The sequence below is a fragment of the Chelonoidis abingdonii genome, chromosome 5 (assembly GCF_003597395.2).
Source record: "Chelonoidis abingdonii isolate Lonesome George chromosome 5, CheloAbing_2.0, whole genome shotgun sequence".
NCBI classification, from domain to species: Eukaryota; Metazoa; Chordata; order Testudines; family Testudinidae; genus Chelonoidis; species Chelonoidis abingdonii.
The window spans coordinates 113014757-113036231 of NC_133773.1; the positions used below are offsets into that span (position 1 = coordinate 113014757).

The 21475-nt window shown below is 36.5% G+C and overlaps 1 protein-coding gene across 7 annotated transcripts in view; it reads right to left on the minus strand.

The window, feature by feature from the left end:
• SLIT2 (slit guidance ligand 2) overlaps positions 1 to 21475 on the minus strand; it is a 408552-nt gene that overhangs the window by 384118 nt on the left and 2959 nt on the right. For all 7 annotated transcript variants that reach the window (XM_075066554.1, XM_075066552.1, XM_075066553.1 and 4 more), the window contains exons 2-4: positions 20008 to 20079; positions 18648 to 18719; positions 3175 to 3246 (exon numbers count right to left, since the gene is read on the minus strand). In XM_075066554.1, the coding sequence (XP_074922655.1) occupies positions 3175 to 3246; positions 18648 to 18719; positions 20008 to 20079 (216 nt within the window). The remainder of the gene's footprint in view (positions 1 to 3174; positions 3247 to 18647; positions 18720 to 20007; positions 20080 to 21475) is intronic.

Genomic DNA, 21475 nt, shown 5'->3' on the forward strand with positions numbered 1-21475 from the left:
AGACTATTGCTGATGCTAGACAAGTCAGTGTCAGTAGGCATATGGGTTGTTGGAAACAATGCAGGCTGTTCTTGCAAAGAAAAATACTTTTTGAACAATGGCTTCATACAAGAACGTTTAAATATTACCCAACAGGACCCACACTAATGTATCTACTATACACTACTATTTTGTCAAAATCCTTATTCTACAAGAAACAAACATTTTCAAGCTCTTGAAAAAAAAATCAAGAAACTAAGAAATTATACAAATTTACATTTTTTTTTTAAAAAACAGTACGGCCAAATGGAGTTTTTGTGCCAAACCATCTTTCCAGTGAATTCTAAATAGGTTAAAATATTTTACTTAAACGATTTCCTATCTTTAGGAGTTTACTTGGAAGATTATTTTCCTCCAGCATTAACTATCTGAAAAATACAAACTAGATTTCCAAAACAGAGAATATTCAGTCAGACAAAATTATGTACTGTCTCTTTTAAATTCTCAACCTATCGCTTTCCTTTACTTACACTTCCCATCTGTCAACAAGTGCTTGTAATTTTATTACACTGTCCTGTAGTTTATGCAGAGTTGGTATTGTTTTACAGAGTTCTGTTAATGGACTGGATAAACGGTAATGCTATTTAAACTAGTCTCCTGCTCCAACAAACACAGCTGCAACTGTACTACTATTTCTGAGCAAACATCTTGACCTGAACATGCAGTGCTCTCTCAACCCGTCCAAAGAGAAATTGGAGCAGACAGCAAAGGGAAAGCATAGCTGGCCGCTGGCAGCAACCAACCATGTCTAATCATAATTCATATACAGTGTACCCTCGCTCTTTTATATTGCATTTAGGCTACACAACAAGCATATGTGCTTCTTCACCTGGCATCTCATTTACAGCCAAGGGTCAAATGGTAATGATCATTCACAGAAGCTGAACAGCATACTGAGAAACTTACAGAATACACACTAACATATTAGCTATTAAGGTTTTTTTAACTGGGAAAATTAGATACAAAAGTGTTACGTATTTAAGTGTCCACGTACAGACAATTTTGATTCTCGTTTTTTCAAAGAGACTATTGCTCGGTATGTATTTGTGTATGTAGGAGTTCCTACACATACACACTAAGTTAAAACAAAAACAAAACAAAAAATACACAACTCGTTCCTGGTATGGTGGACAAGCTGTATAAAATCCAAAGCCTCCTGATCGTGAACAACCAACATACATCATTCCTAAACAAATGCCTACTTTTGCTGTTCTGACTTAATTAAGCATACAGCTAAACGATATATTTCAGTACAGTTAGTGTATTTTTAAAACACATGTTATAACCAGACATTCACTTTCATGGTCTGATCAACAATAACCCTGGGGCAGAAGAAATTTAATACTGCTAAGCCAACCATCTCTATTTTCCACCAGATACACCATGTGTATTTGTGTCCTATATCCAAAAGAAAAGAATAACTATCAAGTGTACAATTCTACATAAAGTTTATTCAAAATTTGAGTATGCCTTAAATGTACATCCATTTTAATCTGTAAATCATCTCATTGCTATTTTAAATGGAATAAGGTTGAACAAACATTAACCTAAAGGTGGAATAAAATAGAACACCCATACACCTCTAACCCTTCCTGATATGAAAGTACAAAATTTCAGGATTAAGGTTTCCATGCTTGCTAGCGTTTTTTTTTTAAATGGTTGAATTACTAAATTGTAATATATACTGCACACATACTGTAATATTTGAGAGGTGTGTACTCTAATTATTAGATAAAGGAAGGAATTTGCCGGAGCAGAACCCCTTAGCATACTGCTGTTTAGTAATCCAACAGGTGTTTTATCTACAGAAAAAGCATTTGATATAAAAACATACATCGAAAGCAAGAGGCAGATAGTAGGCAAGTATATGATACTAACATGTGTGGCTACAGTTTAGGCATTAAGACTTTCATATTAGAAAGGAAGATGAATATTTAAGGAAATTCCAATATTTAAGGAAATTAGAACAGAAGTCAACTTCCAGAAGTGAAACCTTCATTATGGAAAATTCACCTGACCCACTTCAGCTTCATCATGAATTGCAGCAAATTTGATCAGATAGCTATCCTATCTTCCCTCATTTTCCAACCACGCAAGGAAGTATCAGGAAAACATATCCTCCGGACTCCTGATTGTATACTGAGGAATTGACTATCATCTGTTAGTTCAACAAACTATTTTGTCCATTTAACCTATAACAATTTCAGCAGAACAGTCTCACGTGAAGCCTACAATGAAATATCAAGAATGTATCTTTGAAAGAAGCTTCAAATTATGAGCTGTCTTTTCAGACATGCTGTGTTCTCTTCTGTTCTACGTACTATGATTAGAGCAATTAAAGTTATCTTGAAATATTAAAATAAACAGTAGAGACTGCTTTATGTTAAGTAATTTATCCAAGTCTACTCCACATTCATATTGTAAAGGAAAATAATTAGATTCCAGAACATCATTGGCTGAAACATCAACATTCCAATTTAAATTAATAACCATACAATAGAATCAAAAGCAACACTGACACACTGCGCTTTATATAGCTGCTAGCTGAAAATGTTAACATTTTATACTTTTCATTTTAGTAATCAGTCAAAACAGTAGGTTACCAGTGTAGCAACAGGTATGCAAGATGACAACACATACCAAGTACGAGGACTAGTTTTTAGTCCAACCCATGCCATATATAAATACAGAACAATATTGCAGAAACAAAATTATGAACAGTCTTTGTGTAATATCACTGGGCCAATACTTCTAAAGCCATTACTTTTGGGGCTTTTGCGCTTTGTTGAAAGACAAAAGAAAAAAGTTTGGGGAAAACCAGCCTATTCTTCCATCAAAAGCTAATTTAAATGTTCAGCAGGAGGGAAGGGAAAGAGAGAGAAGACATATCAGAGTTTGTATATCTGAGATAGAAAATGAGAAACACTGCAGAGTAATCAAAGAAAATACTACATTAAAATAACTTACATTGTTCTTGACAAGATAAAAACAAGTAGCACACTTCAGAAAAGGACAGATAAGATACTATCCACACACGTGTGTGTGTGTGTGTGTAAGTAAATAAAAAAATTATAAAGTAAGGCCCATTATGTAGGACTTGCAAGGTTTCCAAAATAATGAATTTTGACTACTTACAGCCTGTATAGTTTCGGAGTCCCCAGAAACAACAACTCAGAAAGCAGCTGAAGATTATTTCTGTTTAGACGCCTTTTGAGAGAAAGAAAATAAAAGTTAGGTTACAACTAAGACAACAGCAATCAAATGCAAACATTCTGTACAAACATGCCTGTGCTATAACAAACTGAAGACAAAGCACAGAAGAGGTATGCAAAGCTTGGTCCACTAGCGAAGGCATGGTCCAGTAGTAACTTTACAATGGGCTGATTACATTTTCTGGTAACCTTACCTTTCATTTTATGAAAGACCACTTTCAATTTAAGGAGTCTAGCTTAATCACCAAGTTGGGACTCTATGCCATATAAACAAAAATCAGCACAAAAAGGTACTGTTTCGCCACCATCTCTGTAGTGTGGAGCAGCTGATACAAACATGTTGTGGCCAATAAGATTATCCAAAAGCACATTGCACACATATGCATCACTGATTACAAGTTATGTAATTAAAGATCCATACAGTGTGACTGTGCAAAGAGGCAGAGATAAGGCTGCCATGGAAACCTTACTTTCTTGACTTCCATGTACTTACACTTGTACTAAATAGTTTTGAATATAATTGTGTTTCTTATAAGACTATGAAAGTAAATGGGAACATTTGGCATGGGAGAGGGACTTGAACAATCATGTACTGTATAGGAGGAAAAGCCATAGCTGGAATCTGGAAGAGATCTCTTTGCATATGAGGTCTCACCCAGCTACTAAGGTCAACCCAGTTTAGTCTATAAAATGACAAGTTTAAAACCCAGAGTAGTACAGCTAGAGGCAATCCACTGCCAACTACAACTTGCTATGACAAATATACAATTTTTTTTTTTTACATTTACAATCAAGATCATTTTTGCTATTACAGAGTAATAGCAGCTCTCGATCAGGTAGTCAAATAATTTAATATATTAAGTCCAAGATAGTTTAAGGGGAAAAAAAAAGTCATAAGCAAAGTCAGGCACACAAACTTGTAAGCTTTTTTCTTTGCAAGCAATGCATTATTAATCGTTACATTGCAATTTACAAAGACTCACAGTTTATTCATCCCAGGTTACACTTGCACACCTGCATGGTGTTAGCTGAGGCTCTGTTTTACCGCACTAGCATTAAGATTATTTAAGTCACTAGACACCAGTAGACTGAAAAAGGTATTGAGTAGTGCCTGCACAAAAGAAGATTCTAAATCTATAGGAATAAGGTATATCTGCTATAAGGTACATCTAAGTCTTGAATTAACTAAACTCACTTTCTTCAGTTCTCACTTTAATACAGGTTCTTCCAGACAACTATTCTTGTAGCTCCTTCCTGAACCCTTTCAAATTTGTCAGCATACTGTAATTCACTTACTGTGTTGCTCCAATCTTGGAAAGAATCCATGTGGACAACTACTCCCATTGAACTTGATGGAACTACCTGCAGAAGTAGGGGGGAGGGATAGCTCAGTGGTTTGAGCATTGGCCTCCTAATTGTGAGTACAATCCTTGAGGGGGCCACTTAGGAATCTGGGGCAAAAAATCTGTCTGGGGATTGGGCCTGCTTTGAACAGGGGGTTGGACTAGATGACCTCCCAAAATCACTTCCAGTCCTGATAGTCTATGAAGTAGCACTCAGCAAGTAATTGCACAAGTTCAAAGGAACTACCTGTGCAAGAAAAGTTATGCATATGCAAAAGTGTTTCCAGGATCAAAGTGCTTAAGTACAAAATTTGCTGAATAAATTGGTTTTGAAATGAACAGTGCCAAAGCAGTAATTTTGGTTCAGTTCTAGATAGTTAACAATTCTGAAGTTAAAAACAAAGCTATTTCCAGTCAACCAAGCATGTGAAGTCAGTCACAACTGGTTTATGCTACTGCAGAGTGATACAAAAACAGCCACAAGTACACAAGGGACTCTGACCCTGAAAGTTTTAATTTAAAAGTTACTGTAGGGTAAGTGTGGTTCTTCCAGCTGTTAGTGTGGATCCCACTATAGGGGTGCCTGTGCTTCATACATGAGAAATCAGTTTGTTTGCTAATATAGTGTCCATAAGGGCTGCACACATCCTGCACCTCCCTGTGCTCCTGTAAAAGGGAATAAATGGCAGAGTGGCTGTGACCCTTCCTCAGTTTATTTGCAATTCAAAGCTCATGGTAGCAGAGGACTCTGAAAAATGGGGATGGAAGTGGGACATTGGCTGCACACCAATTAAGACATCTCAGAAGAACCAGTTACTGTAGGGTACTTAACCATTCTCTCTCTCTCTCTCATGTATGTGTCAGTGCGGATTCCACTGCAGTATACCCTGAGGATAGTGGAAATGAGGAGAATCAGCTGCATCAGTTGAACAGTGATTGTAGGATTGTTCTTCCAAATTTGGCATCTGACTTCACAGCTAAATCCAAGACAGTGTTTAATACACATCAATGGGTTAACTGCACACTGCTGCCTTACAGATTGCTAATATTGGCACATTCCAGAAGCAAGTGGAGGAAGCTGCTTGTGCTTTGGTAGAAACAGCCTTGATATATGGCAGGAGATTCACACCAGCAAACTGATAACAGAGGAGACATACCATCAGGACTGGCGCTAGGGTTTCTCGTGCCCTAGGCACACGGCCATTTTGCTGCCCCCGTGCTGATCCCGCGGCTCCGGTGGAGCTGCGCAGTCATTCCTGCGGAAGGTCCTTTGGTCCGTGGCTCCGGTGGAGCTGCCACAGGGATGCCTGCGGCCTATCCACCGGAGCCACGTGAGCAGCCGACTGTCCGCAGGTATGACTGTGGCAGCTCCACCGGAGCCACCTGCCGCCCCCCCCCCCCCCCGGTAAAATGCCGCCCCCCGAATAATCCTGGCACCCTAGGTGATTGCCTAGGCTGCCTAAATGGTAGTGCTGCATACTGTGTAATCCATTTTGATATTGTTTCTTATCTCAAAGACTGACCTTTAGAACACTCAACTATAGCTCAAAATATATGGGACAGTCTGAATGCTTTATTCCTGTCAATATAATAAAACAGAATCCTGGGTACATTTAATGTGAGTCATTTTTTTTCAATGCCAAATGTGCTTTTGAGAAGACAGATCAGCTGAATCATGTGCTTTAAGTTCTGTGATCACCTTAGGGATAAATTTCAGGTTTTGTCTTAGCACCACCATGTCCCCATGGAATACTGTATAGTGAGATTTAGTCAGAGCCTGAAGCTCAGTCACTGACTGAAATGATAGCAACCAGGAAGACTGTCGTCAGAGATGGCATAAGAAGCACTCAGTGGCTCAAATGGAGATCCCATGAATCTCAGGAGGCCTATACTGAGGTCCGGCTAGGACTGGGTTCTTTGACAGGCATGTGTGTAGTAATCCTCTATGGGACTTCACAACTCAGTTGTGAGAAGACAGAACAACTGCACATGAGGGTGACAAGCTGAGATATTAGGTGGATATTAGAAAGTGAAAGGTCAACCTGTTTTAGATAAAGTAATAGAGGATCTTTAGTAGAGGCCTGGACTAGGTCCAAGGCTTTTTGGGTTGTCCACACTGAGAACTTCTTCTATTTGGAAGAATGTATTTTTCTGCTAGATCATTTCCTGGACCTGCAGGGAGCAGTCTGTCAGTCAGGCTCAGACACTGAGCAGCCACACTGAGGTGTGGAGACTTTGGGTGTGGATGAAGTCTGTGGTTATCCACAGACTAAAATCAACTCTGGGTAGTCTAGGAGTTAGATTGGTGGCTGAACGTTGATCTGTCAGCCATAGCTCTCTGCCAAAAAGGAGCCACCAGAATAATCCTGGCTTTCTCTTGTGATCTTGGAAAGCATTCTGGGAATAAGGGGAATTTGGAGAATGGTGTACAAGCACGCCTCTATTCCACTGCAGGAGGAAGGCAACTAGTAACTTCTGGGGATTCAAACCTCCTCTCGAAGAAAAGTTGTAGCATTTGCTATTGTCCTTCATGGCAAACAACTCTGTTTTGTGAAGACCCCAAATGGCAGCATCTTATACTGTTAATGATTCAACTGCATCATGAACTGATCAGCATCCCTGACAAGCATGTGGTGTGCACATTTTCCTCTGAAAGGACCTCCAAGTCAAGGGATCCATGACTGAAATTGCTTCTAATCAAACCGATGTGTGCCAGCAGGCTGTATGCTTCCACCCAGCCATTCACCTGGCCCACAGGAAGTATCTGAAGTTATTCATTGCAGAGAGTCCTGGAAGGATTTCCTTGGATCTACTCTGGTTATCCTCACAATTAACTGGGTTATGTATCTAGTCAAAAAAATTTCCTTACATATAATAGTTTGACCAGTATTCCTTGTCCTTAAAATCTGAAGGTCAACACTATTCACCATGAATAAATGTAAACGTATTTGAAAGTTACAGGCAATTGCTTCCCATTAAGGGTAAGGGCTTGAGGATTAGGTCCTATGTTTTCAAGTTAAAATTGTCACTCCTCATCTATCAGTGGTGTCGAAGAAAGATGTTTGTTGGATTCATTTTAGCCACTGTTGCAAAGGACTATTAACTAGTTTCCAGGCTGCTTTAATACTAGTTTAGCAAACCAAAAATCCATCTGTTTTTGTAAAATGCTTATTCTGACTGTTCAGTCAGTATTGAAACAGGATGGAAACAAGTTTACTGTTACATGGGAGACTTTCATCTAGCCACTGTTATAAACCTCACTTGCTTACTAATACAGTAGGTAATCCAAAATGGTATTGGCTATTTTGGAAAGTTTTCATGGACAATAATTTGCATTTCACTGCTGGGCTGAGGAAGAGTGGTACAGCTTCCCTTTAAGGCCATAGGCCAGAATCTCCACTACCTTACACTTTGTGTAGTTTGTAAAAAACACACAAAGATGCCAAGTCCAGAAATTCTGTTCTTGGATTCCACCAGCTTGGGAAACAGGAAATCAAGACAGCATTTGAACTTATGTATTTGGACAGATAAGCATGAGTGTTGTGATTCATACATGATACAGCCCCAAAAGAGATTTAAAATACATCTCCCTCTGACTCTCCTAATCTTATACCCCTTTTTAAAAATTATGCTTTAGGGCTTGACTTGTATATTAAGATGAATTGAAATAAATGAACATAATGGCTTGTCACACAAGTTAGAAGAATCTGCTCTAAAGGAGAAGGAAATCAGGCAGGGTTCATTGGCAAAGTAATGATGAGAAGTGTGTGCAGTAGGAAATTGCTCTGTTTAAGCTTCCAATCCTGAGTTCTGTAGGGCTAAGAAATTCAGGAACTTAAATTTGTATTGGAAGGCAATGAATAGTGAACCTGTGAAAGGACTCAAAAAATGGTGTACTATGATCATATATCAGGCAAGGACAATCTTGCAGCAGCATTATGGGTGGTGGATGCTGGAGTGGGGGGAGAGGGAGAGAAGCGAGTCAGGGAAGCAGAGGAGAGCTACATGCAGATGACAGATGCACACGGGGTTTATCTAGATCAGGACAGATTTTCAGATGAGTGGAGAAGAGACAACCTAAAAGTCCTCAGAAGAATAAAGTTGTAAACCTGAGTCCCCAGGATACTTTTGCATACAACACAACACAGACCTTTACTTTTGCATGCATGCTCGACCAAATGCTGCAGATAACCCACAACGACTAGCAGCAAATGCTACAAAGGATGATAGAAGAAGTCCCCCTAATGGAAGAAGAAGAAAAAAAATCTACCTGTCGGGGAAAAAAAGTTTCTTCATAATGGTGTGTGAGAATGTAATGTTATGAATCACTGGCCTGAATGAGTGTCATTCAGGCAAGTCCCCCATGCACTAGTTTTGAAGTGTACACAACAATCTAAATAGGAACTGCAGTTAAAAATATGCAGTTAAAAATACAGTGGAAATTTTAAGGAATTGCACTGTAATATTTCTACACCGTTGTCCTGAAAAGCATGCAGATAGATTTTTTTTTTTGCGCTTAGTAAACATTCAGTAGAAACATTAAAGCAGTACATATTGAACAGATTGAAATGTTAGCAATACAAAGTACAATTAATACTTTGCAGCAAAGTTCTCCAGGAAATTAAAGTTCTGTGCCTAGAGCACACTCAAATAAGCAATATTTAGGAGTAATGTACAAGTTTTAAACAAAAGTAAACAATATATTTCTGAAGAGCCAGAGATGGTTTTAAAATTTTGCAACAGTGCAAACTACCCATTTCAGAGGAAGTGAAAAAAGGAGAGCATCCAGCAAACACTGCCACAAAGATGAGCACAAAACAGATGTGGGAAAAATAAACAGCCTTCCTGACTTGGAATTTGTAAAAAGGTCTGCAAAGAGCAAACAGGACTTCTCACTGCAGTTTGACTTCTAGACCCATAAAAAGAGTCCCATGAGAAACGAGACTCTGATGAATAAAATATACAGATAACAGTAATGTTGAAAATTTACATTAAGAGTTCATAACACTTCCAAAGAGATGATTTTACTGTAACAGCATTTTGTATTCTGAAGTAAAAATGATATTAATCTGAATGTAAAAACCTATTGAAATAAAAAAAATTTTAAAAGCTATTTAAATGCTTCGGTCGCTATTTAATATTCCATTATGGGAATGCTGTAGAGACTGAAAGTGTTGCTAAAGCAACTCCAAAAATCTTAACACAGGATAATTCATGTAGTAATTAAAAAAACCACAAATACAGGTGCCTCAGTATAATTCCTACAATTCTTGTGAGATGGAATTTACATTCCTGTGCTAAGTGATTAGCACCGCAGGCTTCTTGATCGCCTCCCTGCTCCAAGATAAGGAATGTGCTAAGTGTCGCCCTTAAACTATGTAGGATTAGCTAGGAAAAGGATTCTCCACATCCCCGATGAACAAGGAAAAACTTTTTTCCTTCAAGCCTGTTCAGCAACATATTCTACACCTGAGCTCATTACTTTTGGGCTACCTACAACAGATGCATGGAAATACTACCTCTTTGAATGCTGACATTTACCAGACTGCTAGCCAAATGAGTGTTTATATATCCACTTAAACTCTAAAATCCAAAGGAAAAACATTTTAAGGAAGGAAGGAAGGCCCCAGAAGTAAAGTTCCTCAAAATACTTTGTAAAATACAAACTGGATTTTGGAGTCTGAAATTGTATTGCTTTTTAGTTTACAAAAAAGAGTTGCCAGCTCTAAAGCCTCATCTCACCTAGGTTTTATTAAAAGCAGCAACAAAAAATCCTTTAAGTAATGGTGATAAATTGTAAAACACTGTCAACGTCTAATTCATAATGTATGTACACTAAGGGGAAAAAGTCAATCTCACTTTACTTTGAACTTGATTTTATATTCACTGAAAAGTTTTGCTAATACAAAAGAAACATCCAGAGGAGCTTCCTTTCAGGCAGTAGTTTTAGGGCCTGCCCTACTCACACACTGAGTAGTGCCTTATTCCACAGGGAGCTGATTTCCTTGGGACTATCTGAAAAAAAGGTAGCATGATATGCCACTTAAGGCAAAAAGTAGAACAATGTCTTTGTTCAGTTAACATCACAGTAGTCACATGAATTATAAAAGCTGTAGTAGTGACTCAATATTTAAGTCCAAAAAACAGCAATATTGGGGTTAGAATGGAGACTATCTTACACCACCATCACCAAACCACACAATCTCCTTTCCCTCTGGAATTTCATGTTTATACTTATTTCGAGATCGGTTGCAAGTTTGAGGTTAATCAGAAAAGCTGCTTTTAGTTACATAGCATTGCTGACTCTTGCAATTGTATTGCAAAATTTGCAATATTTGTTTTTTCCCTTAAAGCCCCAGATCTTGGAGTCATGAGATTATGTAAGAATTTCACCTTTCATTTGACAAGTCTTTCTTTGAAACCAAAACGTCTAAAATTCTTGAAACATGAATTAACGGCTCAAAACTCAAAATGCCAATAAAAAAACACAAAATGTAATTTTAAGAGTCTTTTGGAGTCTGATTAATGAATGCTTGGAGTCAGCAATACTGTTTATGATACTTAGAAAAACTGGTGACATTCTCTTTTGGAAATTGTATTGCCCTTCATCCATCACAACTCAAATATCATGGATAAAAACTTCAAACTTGTATCATAGAGCTATACCCAATGAAGGGCTAGTATATATACACTCTTTAGTATTACGTTCACAACCATGATAATGGACACGGGCTAGTCACCAGTGCTAGAGTCCTGACTGTTACTATGAAAGCTCACTACATTAATTTCCCTAATGCAGTGACTTGAATCAGCTTTCTCTTCCAGCTCCACATATTGGGGGCAGGACCAGCTCCAGGCACCAGTCCAGCAAGCAGCTGCTTGCAATGGCCAACAGTGAGGGGTGACACATCGGGGTCTTCGGCAGCAATTCAACGGTGGGTCCCTCATTGCCTCTCGGAGCGAAGGGCCATCTGCTGAATTGCTTCCGAAGACTGAAGCAGCGGCAGCAGAGCTGCAGATCGCAACTTCTTTTTTGTGTGCTGCTTGGGGTGGCAAAAACTCTGGAGCTGGCCCTGATTGGGGGAGAGGTGTCTGGAGAGGACACATACTCCTCTACATTAAAAACAAAAACACATAGTAAATTAAAATATTAGGTAAGTATTTCTCCATTAATAATGTGACCTCATATTTTGGGACCCTTGCAAGAGACACACAGCCCAACCCTTATAAACTCTCCAGGCCAAATTTTAAGAATAGTTAGGAGTCTACATAGCTTATCATGGATCTTACATATTTCACAGTCTATGTTCTGATGACTACTCCTCACTGATTCAGTTCCAAACACCCAATATTGCCCAATTGAGGTTTGTTTTCATCTTATACTATTAAGAAACTTTCCTATTTATTTGAATTAATCATGGTTTTACGAAGCCCTATTTTCACTTCAATCATGTATTTTTAAAAGGTTATGTGAAAACTCATTTACGCCTATACAATGGGATACTTAATGCACATCACATGTATTATATTTTGGGGGCTCCATTCCAGTCTCATACTCTCGTCCATATTTCATATCTTGAAAATTCTGCTACTGCACTCAGAGACCTTTGTGCCGTATCAGAATTTTAAAATTCAGTGCTATGGATCCATGCACTGGAGGTTAGAATTACGCCCTTGTTAGACAAGCTGTAAACTTGTCACAATTTTACATAGTATTTTTCTTCTGATACAAAACTAAGGAATAGAGTGAAGTAATGTTCTTCAAAGGAAATCCATTTTCCTTACAGCTAAGTGTGTAGCTGAAATAATGTATGCTACAATGCCTCATACATCACCATGGTATCTGAACATCTACAACTTTAAAGGTATTTGTCCAGAACATGAACAACTGTAGTGACTCAGTACTACTGGGTCAAACCCTCATGTTTTCATATAAATGCTGCTTCCATCACTAGTTCTCAAGTAGCCTGTTCTCAGAAAAAGCTTCCCCTCACCTCTTTCCACAGTAACACACTGAGTAGAGGGAAAGTAGAGGCAGATTTACATTAAATACACAATTCCCTAACATAACTGAATTCATGCATGCACCTTGATTTAAGTAGGTGCATGCATGTTACTCTAGAAATAACTGCATCAAGTCAGCCACAAAACAGAACATTTAGCTCTTTAAATTATTCCTTCCCCAAGACTGAAATACAGAATATAGGAAATGTAAAAAATGTCTATTATTGAAGTTCATTGAACGTAAGTTTGGGAAATAATTTTGTTTAAAAGTTTGAATGAAGAATGTTAGTAGTTGTGAAATCAATCATTTAAAACTTTGCTGTTACAAGACAAATTCGAGCGAACAGATTGCATCCTAGATTATGAAGACGGTTAAGAAAGTTATAGTAGCAAAACACTGTTCAATGGTTTGTTTCTACAAAAAATGCTATTTACAACTCCTATGCGAATATAAGTGGTTTCTAAAATGTCTGAGCTAGCAGTGCTTTGAGTTTGCATCTTATGTTTCAACACTTGGTCTTGGAAACGTTTATGTACTCAAGTAACCTGACTCACATGAATACTCCCTTGAAGTCAATTGACTCACGCAGTAATGCATGTGCATAAGTGTTTGCAGGATCAGGCCCCTTAATTGTAATTTTAAAAGAGTACTTCTGCCCCTGCCACAATCTCCACTACATCTTCAGAAAGGGAGGAAGTCATAATAACTAATTCTCCTCTTAGCAGCCTGCTGCTTCCTCCAGTGAGCATTTCCTCACCCATGGAGGACATCCTCTGGGGATATGGTATGACTTGATTATCTTTGCTGGTTTTCTATTTTGGTCAGTAAATCTCAATTAAAAAAACACTAGACAGTTGCCTGTTCAAGTCAGAGCCTTGCTCTACTTATTTCTCTTGCCTTCTACTACCCCGATAAAAAAAACAAAGCCAAAAAATAGCTAGACAGATGGAATCTTTTCATTATTCTTAAACACTGACCTAGAGAAAGTGATTGTTAGCAATTTACGTCTTAAAGAGAGACAAGAATCAAATAAAGTTGTTTCCTCTAAACTGAAGACCAAATTCTACTCCATTATATTAGTACAAACCCAGACTAATAACTGAAACTTGAAGATAAGAGTTGTGCCAGATTGATTGTGGTGTACTGAGAGGAGAATTTGACCGTTGTTAAAGGAAATATCAGATCCTGAAAAGTTGTTCGGACAAAAAAAAAAAAAAAAAGCAAACCTTCAGCTATTAAGAATTGAGGTAAGAACTGACTGTTGAGTCTATTAATGGGTTTTCTGGGCTTTAGCAATTACCCTCAACACAAAACTTGATCTTCCCCTTAAAGTTGGAAATAGTTTATTTAAAAAATCACTGGACCATTTTGTGTATGGTGAGTACTGGTAGAAAATTCCAAAGAAATACAAGAACGAGCATCATACTATTATAATTATTTTCCCCCCGCCCACTGCCTACACTGAATAAGAGAATTTTCTGGTGACAGTTTAAAAGATTTTTTCCAACCAGGAACGACATGTTTCCCCGATAAACTTTCAAGCTAGAAGAGGTCTGATATTTCTAAGAGGAGTTTGCGCAAATCTTCACAGATGACACTTAGCTAGTAAGATTTTTTGTTGTTTTTGGTAGAGAGGAAGGTGATAGAAAAGGGAAGATTACTAGATATCCATGTTTTTGTAAAGTTATATAAGAAAACAGTTGAAAGGTTTTGCTTTTCAGAATAAGCAAGAAAAAGCACTGTTCTCTTGCTAAGGAGTCAAAAGACAGTCTGATTTTATGTCTCCACCTCTTCCTTGGCAATGGAAGTGTCCAGCGTTTATTCCTTGGTATGTAATTGAGCTCCATAATTCAAGTATTCCTTTAAAAAAAACTATAGGCCATATTCGGAGCCTCTCACATGCTGCTCCTTTCGCACCACACCCTGGCCCCCATACTCAAGTGGCCCCACTGACATTAGTGGAGCTACTCACATAATTAAGGGGTTTCTAGGTATGTTCAAACATTTCTAGCCCTTCTATTTGTGAATGTGAATCACGTGCTATCAAGTAGGGTAATTTCTTCCTGAATTTGTTCATATCTCTGAAACAATGGCCGAGAGGCATAAACTGCCCTAATCAAAGTGGGCTGTGAACACAGATGCCTAAAAAGACAGTTTCCACATCAACATGGTTAACAATTTCACTGCTGAACATATGAGCAGAAACATCCAGTTAAAGTGCTTACCTCACAATACTGAACGCTTCTCTCAGGCTTTCCAGGGGCCAAAAGCCCCACATCCCCTACTAACTGCTAAACTATTCAGTTTCCATCACTCCCTTGCCCTATCAGATTATATAGTTTGGCATTATCATACAAATATCTGTAGCCAACTGAAAACCAAGAATGCTGAGACTGCATAAAATAAGTTGCTTTTAATATAAAAAGATGGGACTACTCTAACAACTAATTCATTTTTATTTAAATAAAAAACCTTCTGTTTTCAAATCTGATGCTTTCATGAAATTTCCACTCTAATTACACAGAATTTATATCCAACTTGCCAAAGAGTAAATGGAGGCCTTTTGTTAGATGTCTGTACATAACACCATGTGTGCATAATGTTATACAACAATGTTATTTCTTATTAAATGAAACTGTATTATAGTTGGAAATAAGTTATTCTTAACTGTTTAACCAAGATGTTATTTGACCTACAGTTGTATTTACACTTCATTAGCAGTTTATTTTGTTTTTGCTTTAGAAAGAGGGGTCAAGAAATGGAATGTTTTTCCCTTTGCTCTTCTCCACACAAGATTTGATCCTGCAAGGTGCTGTGTGCCTCCAACTCTCAGTTATGTAAATTGGATTCAAGGTATCAGCACCTTGAAGAAATGAACCTGCAAAATAGTACTCACGCAGTCTTTATTCTCCCTAGCAATTCCATGGAAGACATGGGTTCATTTGCATACGGAGTATTTATGAAACTATTGGTTTGCAAGATCAATCCTCTGAAATACAAGCTGTTCAACTTAGAGAGATTTATTTATCTGGGGAAGGGAAGAAGAGAGGGCTAGCCTTTTTGTAAGTTGTTAGATAATTACTTAACATACCTTATATGTAATATTTGGAATTCTCATTAAAAACTTTAGCACAACTGAAAGACCATTACATTTGACACAAATGATGGCTATGTTTATGTAACTAGCTTATAAACAAACTAAAAGTAAGCCACAGCCAATGGCTCTGGGGCCCTTTGTTCACAATATTAAAACCAGTATATTACATCAAAAATGATCTGACAGTAGCTAGGCTTGCTCACTAAGAAATGTGGCATTGTACATTTCAAGATTATGCATCCTTTAACACAAAAGCCCACTATTTTATGTATGAAAAAGGAAACATTTGAAGAGAGTATCCATAAGGTTCCTAAGAAATGGTTTGGGATTCCAGAATCCCAAGGAGATTAATTGGCTGTCAGATAACAATGTGCCTACATCAGATGGACTTGGCAGTTGTAAACAAAAGGAATTTTCTCAGCTTTTCCTCACAAATATGAAATATTTGCTCTTAGTCAACAGCTGGGGTGATTTAAAGAGATCCTGCATATATATTAGTTTCAGTCAAAACTATAACCCACCTCAAAACGTCTGACTGGATTGCAGCAAAAATAGGAAAAAACCTGATACCATTAGAGAAGAAGCAAAAAAGTTTCCAGACAGAGGAGAATAATATAATATCTAACTAGGAAATCTAACTAAGTTTAATAAAAGAAATACAAAGTCCTAGTTTGTTACTTGGCAAGTGTCACCATAAAACGAAACCACACATTTAAAAAACCCAATACCCTGGATGTTAATTGCACCAGTCTTGAAAAATCATTTTCATTGATTAAAAATTTAAATACAAATGTTAACATTTGTAAAAAATTGTTTAATATTCCAAAACTTAAAGAAACTTACATTTTACATTCTACCAAATATTTAGTAATTTAAATTCTCATTCTTGGTACTCACACAGGTAACACATCAATTAATCCATTTAAAAGAAGTGAGACTCACGACTGAAAATATACAAAATCATAATTGTTTTTATTTAAGAGTCTTGTATTGCATAAAATTTTCAAGGAATGTAGCACAAATAAAAATATTTCAAAGAACTAATTAAGTTTATCATAAGAAAGATCCTTACTATAGGGTATTCAGAAATGAAGAATTAAACTACTTTGACTGTAGACAATTCATTGAGTTTATTAGCTGAGTAACATCAAATCATATCAATGATTAAGACACTGAACTTCTGACTTATCCTTAATCATTCTTACAAAACAACCTATACTATCCTTAATCATTCTTACAATACAACCTATACTGCTGTTCGGTTTTCTGAGGAAAAAATTCCACAAATCCGATTTAGGAATATTTTAAGTGTATGTTCTGCATATTACCTCTCACATATTGTAAGAGCAGAAGTTCAGGGTTTATTAGCCCCTTGACCTTTAAAAAATGTGTTAGAATTTTATACAAGATATTTTCCTTTATTAATGCCTTATTTTATAAAGGAACTTGTATAGGTTTTTTCTAATTGCTTTGAAAAAGTTTGACTATGCAGTTCTCAAATACACTGGTCAGAACACATTACCAGTTTCTGACCAAGCAGCAAAATTGTTACATGATAGCACTTTCACTTTGCAGGTGCTGGCGGGAAACTCGTTCCTCATAATAAACCAAAAACTACACTTCATCAAAATGTATGTAATCAATGGATTTCTACAGTTAAACTGCTAGTTGCCAAGTCAACTTTTGTTTAACAAGTTAGAAGTTCACCACTAGCCTTATGTTTGTATTCACATGAAATTACTTTAAAGATTACAGATAGCAGTTGGGGATACAGAGCATGAAACAAATCAGGAAGACACGTGAGCTGGATTTTTTTCACTGATACTGTGTAAATAAGGAATAACTCCATAGATATTGGTAGGGTTAAACTGATGAATGATGTACTTTTAAAAAGAAGCCATACAAATATGGGGCCTGATACTTCAGAATTGGGCCCCATGTTTTAAAAAGCAAAGTAGTATGCTGTATTACTAAACTACGCTCACACATCTATTGTAGTGTATTCAGCATGTAGAAGGTGTACAATATTTTACCCCATTCTACAGATTATTAGAAATTTAATACACCAAAGGCATCTTACCCTTGGAGATACAATATTGTACCTAACATCATCCATACATTTCTACAACTAACTGTTTTCATATACAGCGTCCAAAAAGTAATATCCTGGGAAAGTCTGCTCTGGAAACTTGTAAGTCTAGCAATGCAAAATGCTAATATATTTTAAAGAAAAATAGAGCTCAACTTTCTATTTACTATTTTTAATGAGGACATCTGTATTTTGCTTACCATCTCTATACTTCTGCTTCTGAGTGTTTTGTGACTTTCCCCCCACCGATTCGTCAGCTTTTAAAGATGGCAAAGCTAAGTATTTTAAGGGAACAGAACCCAATAAATAATATACTGCTCAGTTAAAAATATTTTGTCTGAACAGAGTTTCAACAATTTTTTTTATATACACACAAAACAGAGTTAAAAGAATGCTGACCATTTTTCTCCATGTTGTAAGAACAGAAGACTCTTTGCATCTAGTAAATATTAGAAAGTTTCTTCCTACAGAATGTTGTAAACACACAAATTTCACTCACACTAAAATCTCACCTAGTATCTCAAAGAAAGAAGGGGGAAAAAGCTTTAGAGTGAAGTGTCATGCTCCACGTGGAAAAAAAAGTTATGTATGTAAGTACTTGTGCATTCAAAGGAGCATATTTTCTTTAGCGTTCAAGAAGTTATCTTTAGATTCAAAATGTAAATTGCAGTTTTCTTCAGACTATTTATTCAAGATTTTCCACCCATTGTAGGTACTGTCTGAGAACTGCCTAGGGCTCTTGTTTCTCAAACATTTTCAGAGTCTGACTATAAAAATCAAAGGTCTAGTGCCCTGAAAGACAAGTGAAGTGACAAAAAATAAGAAGTTACGTTGTCATATGTTTGGAATTAAAAATACTTACAGCCTCTCCAGCTCTTTTAGATCCTGGAATGCTCCCCTTTCAATAGTGCTAATCTTGTTCTCCATGAGCTGACTGAAACGTAGAATACATATAGTGAGTTTTTTTAAAGTTTTTATGATTAAGACTGCATTAAAACCTGCCATTGCTGTACTTCAGCAACTGGCAGCTTGCAATCATTTCATCTTTAACTCTGCAATTCTTATTCTAGAGTGAGATTTCACATCCAATTTAATATATTTAGAACCCCTGTCACTCCACTGGGGTTCATGTGCAGAAACCAGAAATAAAATCAGTGTCTTCAGCATTAAAGGAAATCATAAAAGTAGACCTTAAGCCTGCTCAAGAACATTAAGATCATAGGTAAGAAAATATGCTGCTTACTAAGGAGCAACGATACAAAACTCCAATTAAACATAGTACAACTGATCTACAGTTTGTATGGAAAATAAAATAAAAATAATTATTCAATAGATATTTCACAATTCTGACGATACACCAATACATCAACTGAAAACGTTGAAATATGCCATCAACATTCTAGTAGTTGTATTTTGATCAAAAGGGTATAACAAAATATACTTAGTTTTTCTTTAGACTTAAATAACAAAATTGTTCCACTTTTATGACAATTCAGTCCCAAAGAATAATTTAGCTTCACTGAATAAGATAGCAGTAATCACAATTATAGTTTTCTTAAGTCACTTTTAATGAATTTATAACCAGCAAAAGTTAAAGACCTGAAGCTATCCAGACAAAAAAAATCCATCCAGAAAGACAGACTATATACAAAACTTATTGTTTTAGTTTCTCGAAAACTAAACAAACATTTCTAAATTGGAGAGTTGGGATTAGATATAGATATTGCTTGTCTTTGGTTAAGAAATACTTTCTATTTTCTTTCCTTTCATGAATTTCCTTTTGAGCCAGTTTGAAACTGAACATGTGTATACTCAGCTATATGTTTTGATAATCCTAAACTGCAGTCTACTCCGATAGTTTCTTTTCAATTAATTTTAACCAAAATGCAAGATTTCCCTCTTCACACATTTGTAAACTACTGATTATTTTAAAGCCTATGCTTATTTTGCTATATTTATAATTTTAAGGGTAATGTACAAATTGCCAGAGGCTACATACAAAATTGTTACCACAACATTTTCCAAACTTTTTTTTGTCATCCCATAATTGTCCCCCTCCTTTTATTTTAAGTTCAGATGCTGCAGCATAGGAGTTAAATGTGGCGAAATATAAGGCTTTACTTTTTTAAAAACTAAAAGATAACTTTTTGAAAATTTAAAGTCTAACCTACATCAAGTAATATTAACATACACCATAACAGCATAAAGTAACAAGAACTTACAGGACTCGAAGGTGTCTTAGGCCAGTAAAGTCAGTCTTGGTAATTCTTGTGATATTATTTCCATTAAGGTCCCTAAAAAGAGTCATGTATTAGCAGAAAAATGAAACATTCAACAGGGGATTTAAATTATTATTTTGTTGGGGTTCATCTTTAGTGCTTTAAAACCAAAGAAGAACTTAAATGTGCCCGATACTTAATTCTTAACACTAGCTCTGTGTGAGTTGCTGACAGTAAAGAGACAATAAATTAAGTTAAGTTAGTTTTAAACTTTGATTTTTATAAGGTTCTCTTACAATCAATCAATCTATTCGCCATTACCTGGCTTAGGTTTATCCTGAGTTTTGGAATCAAATCTGTTTATCACAAGTTTATCTTAGTGTTTTTGTAATATTGGTATACAACTACAATCAGATCCAATCAATATTTAGAGAGAACACTCTCAACTGTATCAACTGAAAAAGTATAAAAACTATGACCAAGTTACAGTTAAGTCAAGAAATAGAGTAATTAGGAATTTATTTAGATGACCACTTTTGCAATTTATTAAATATTACTCAACTTCTGATGCCAAACAGTGCTTAGAAAGAATAAAAAAGGTGATCTTCAGAGATTTACATTTATAAGGATTTACCTTACAATCCTATGTTTGAAGAGTTTAGTTTTCATACTTTTACAGCGCAGGAAACCCCATTGTGACTGGAAAGTGCAAACTCAGAGGCAATGATGGAAACAGTATTCAGGCCTTGACATTTTTGTTCAGATTTCAGCACCACTTTCCCTTCTGGAGTTACTACCTTTTTTCTGGCATCTTAGGTCAAGAACTAAGTTGGCCCTGGTTCCAATCATTACAAGTAAAACCAGGCTTTGCTGTGGCTTGAATATCCTCCTTGATCTATGTCATAGGGGAAACAGTTTTACACAGAAACACTAGGGTTACCAATCATTTATAATATTTTTTTTGAAAAATCAGCACATTGTTATTTTAAGCAAAAGTGGCAGGAAACAGTTTCTTCACAGGAAAGATCACAGTCAATCACTTTGGGATTTGTCTGAGTGCAAATGCTGCTAGAATAAGATGCATTTATACTTAAACCTTTAAACTGTTTTGAATAGCATGAAACAAACAAGTGATAGACAATTTTTTAAATCTCTTCTCTGTCCTTTTCCTCTTACCCTTTTAGAGAAGCTAGGATGGCATTATATCCAACAGATCTTTCAGGAAAAATTATGTATGCTTTTCACAAACTGAGTGGATCATAATTTGTATGCAACATTCTTGTAGCTATGTTGGACCCAGGATAGTAGAGCCACAAGCTGGGTGAGGTAATATCTTTTACTGGACCAATTTCTGTTGATGAGAGAGCAGCTCTGGGCTTATACAGAGAGCTCTTCCTCAGGTCTGGATCCTAATTTGACAGGAAAATCAATCAGGTCTAGGGACAGTTTAATCAAGGCTGTGACTGGAGAC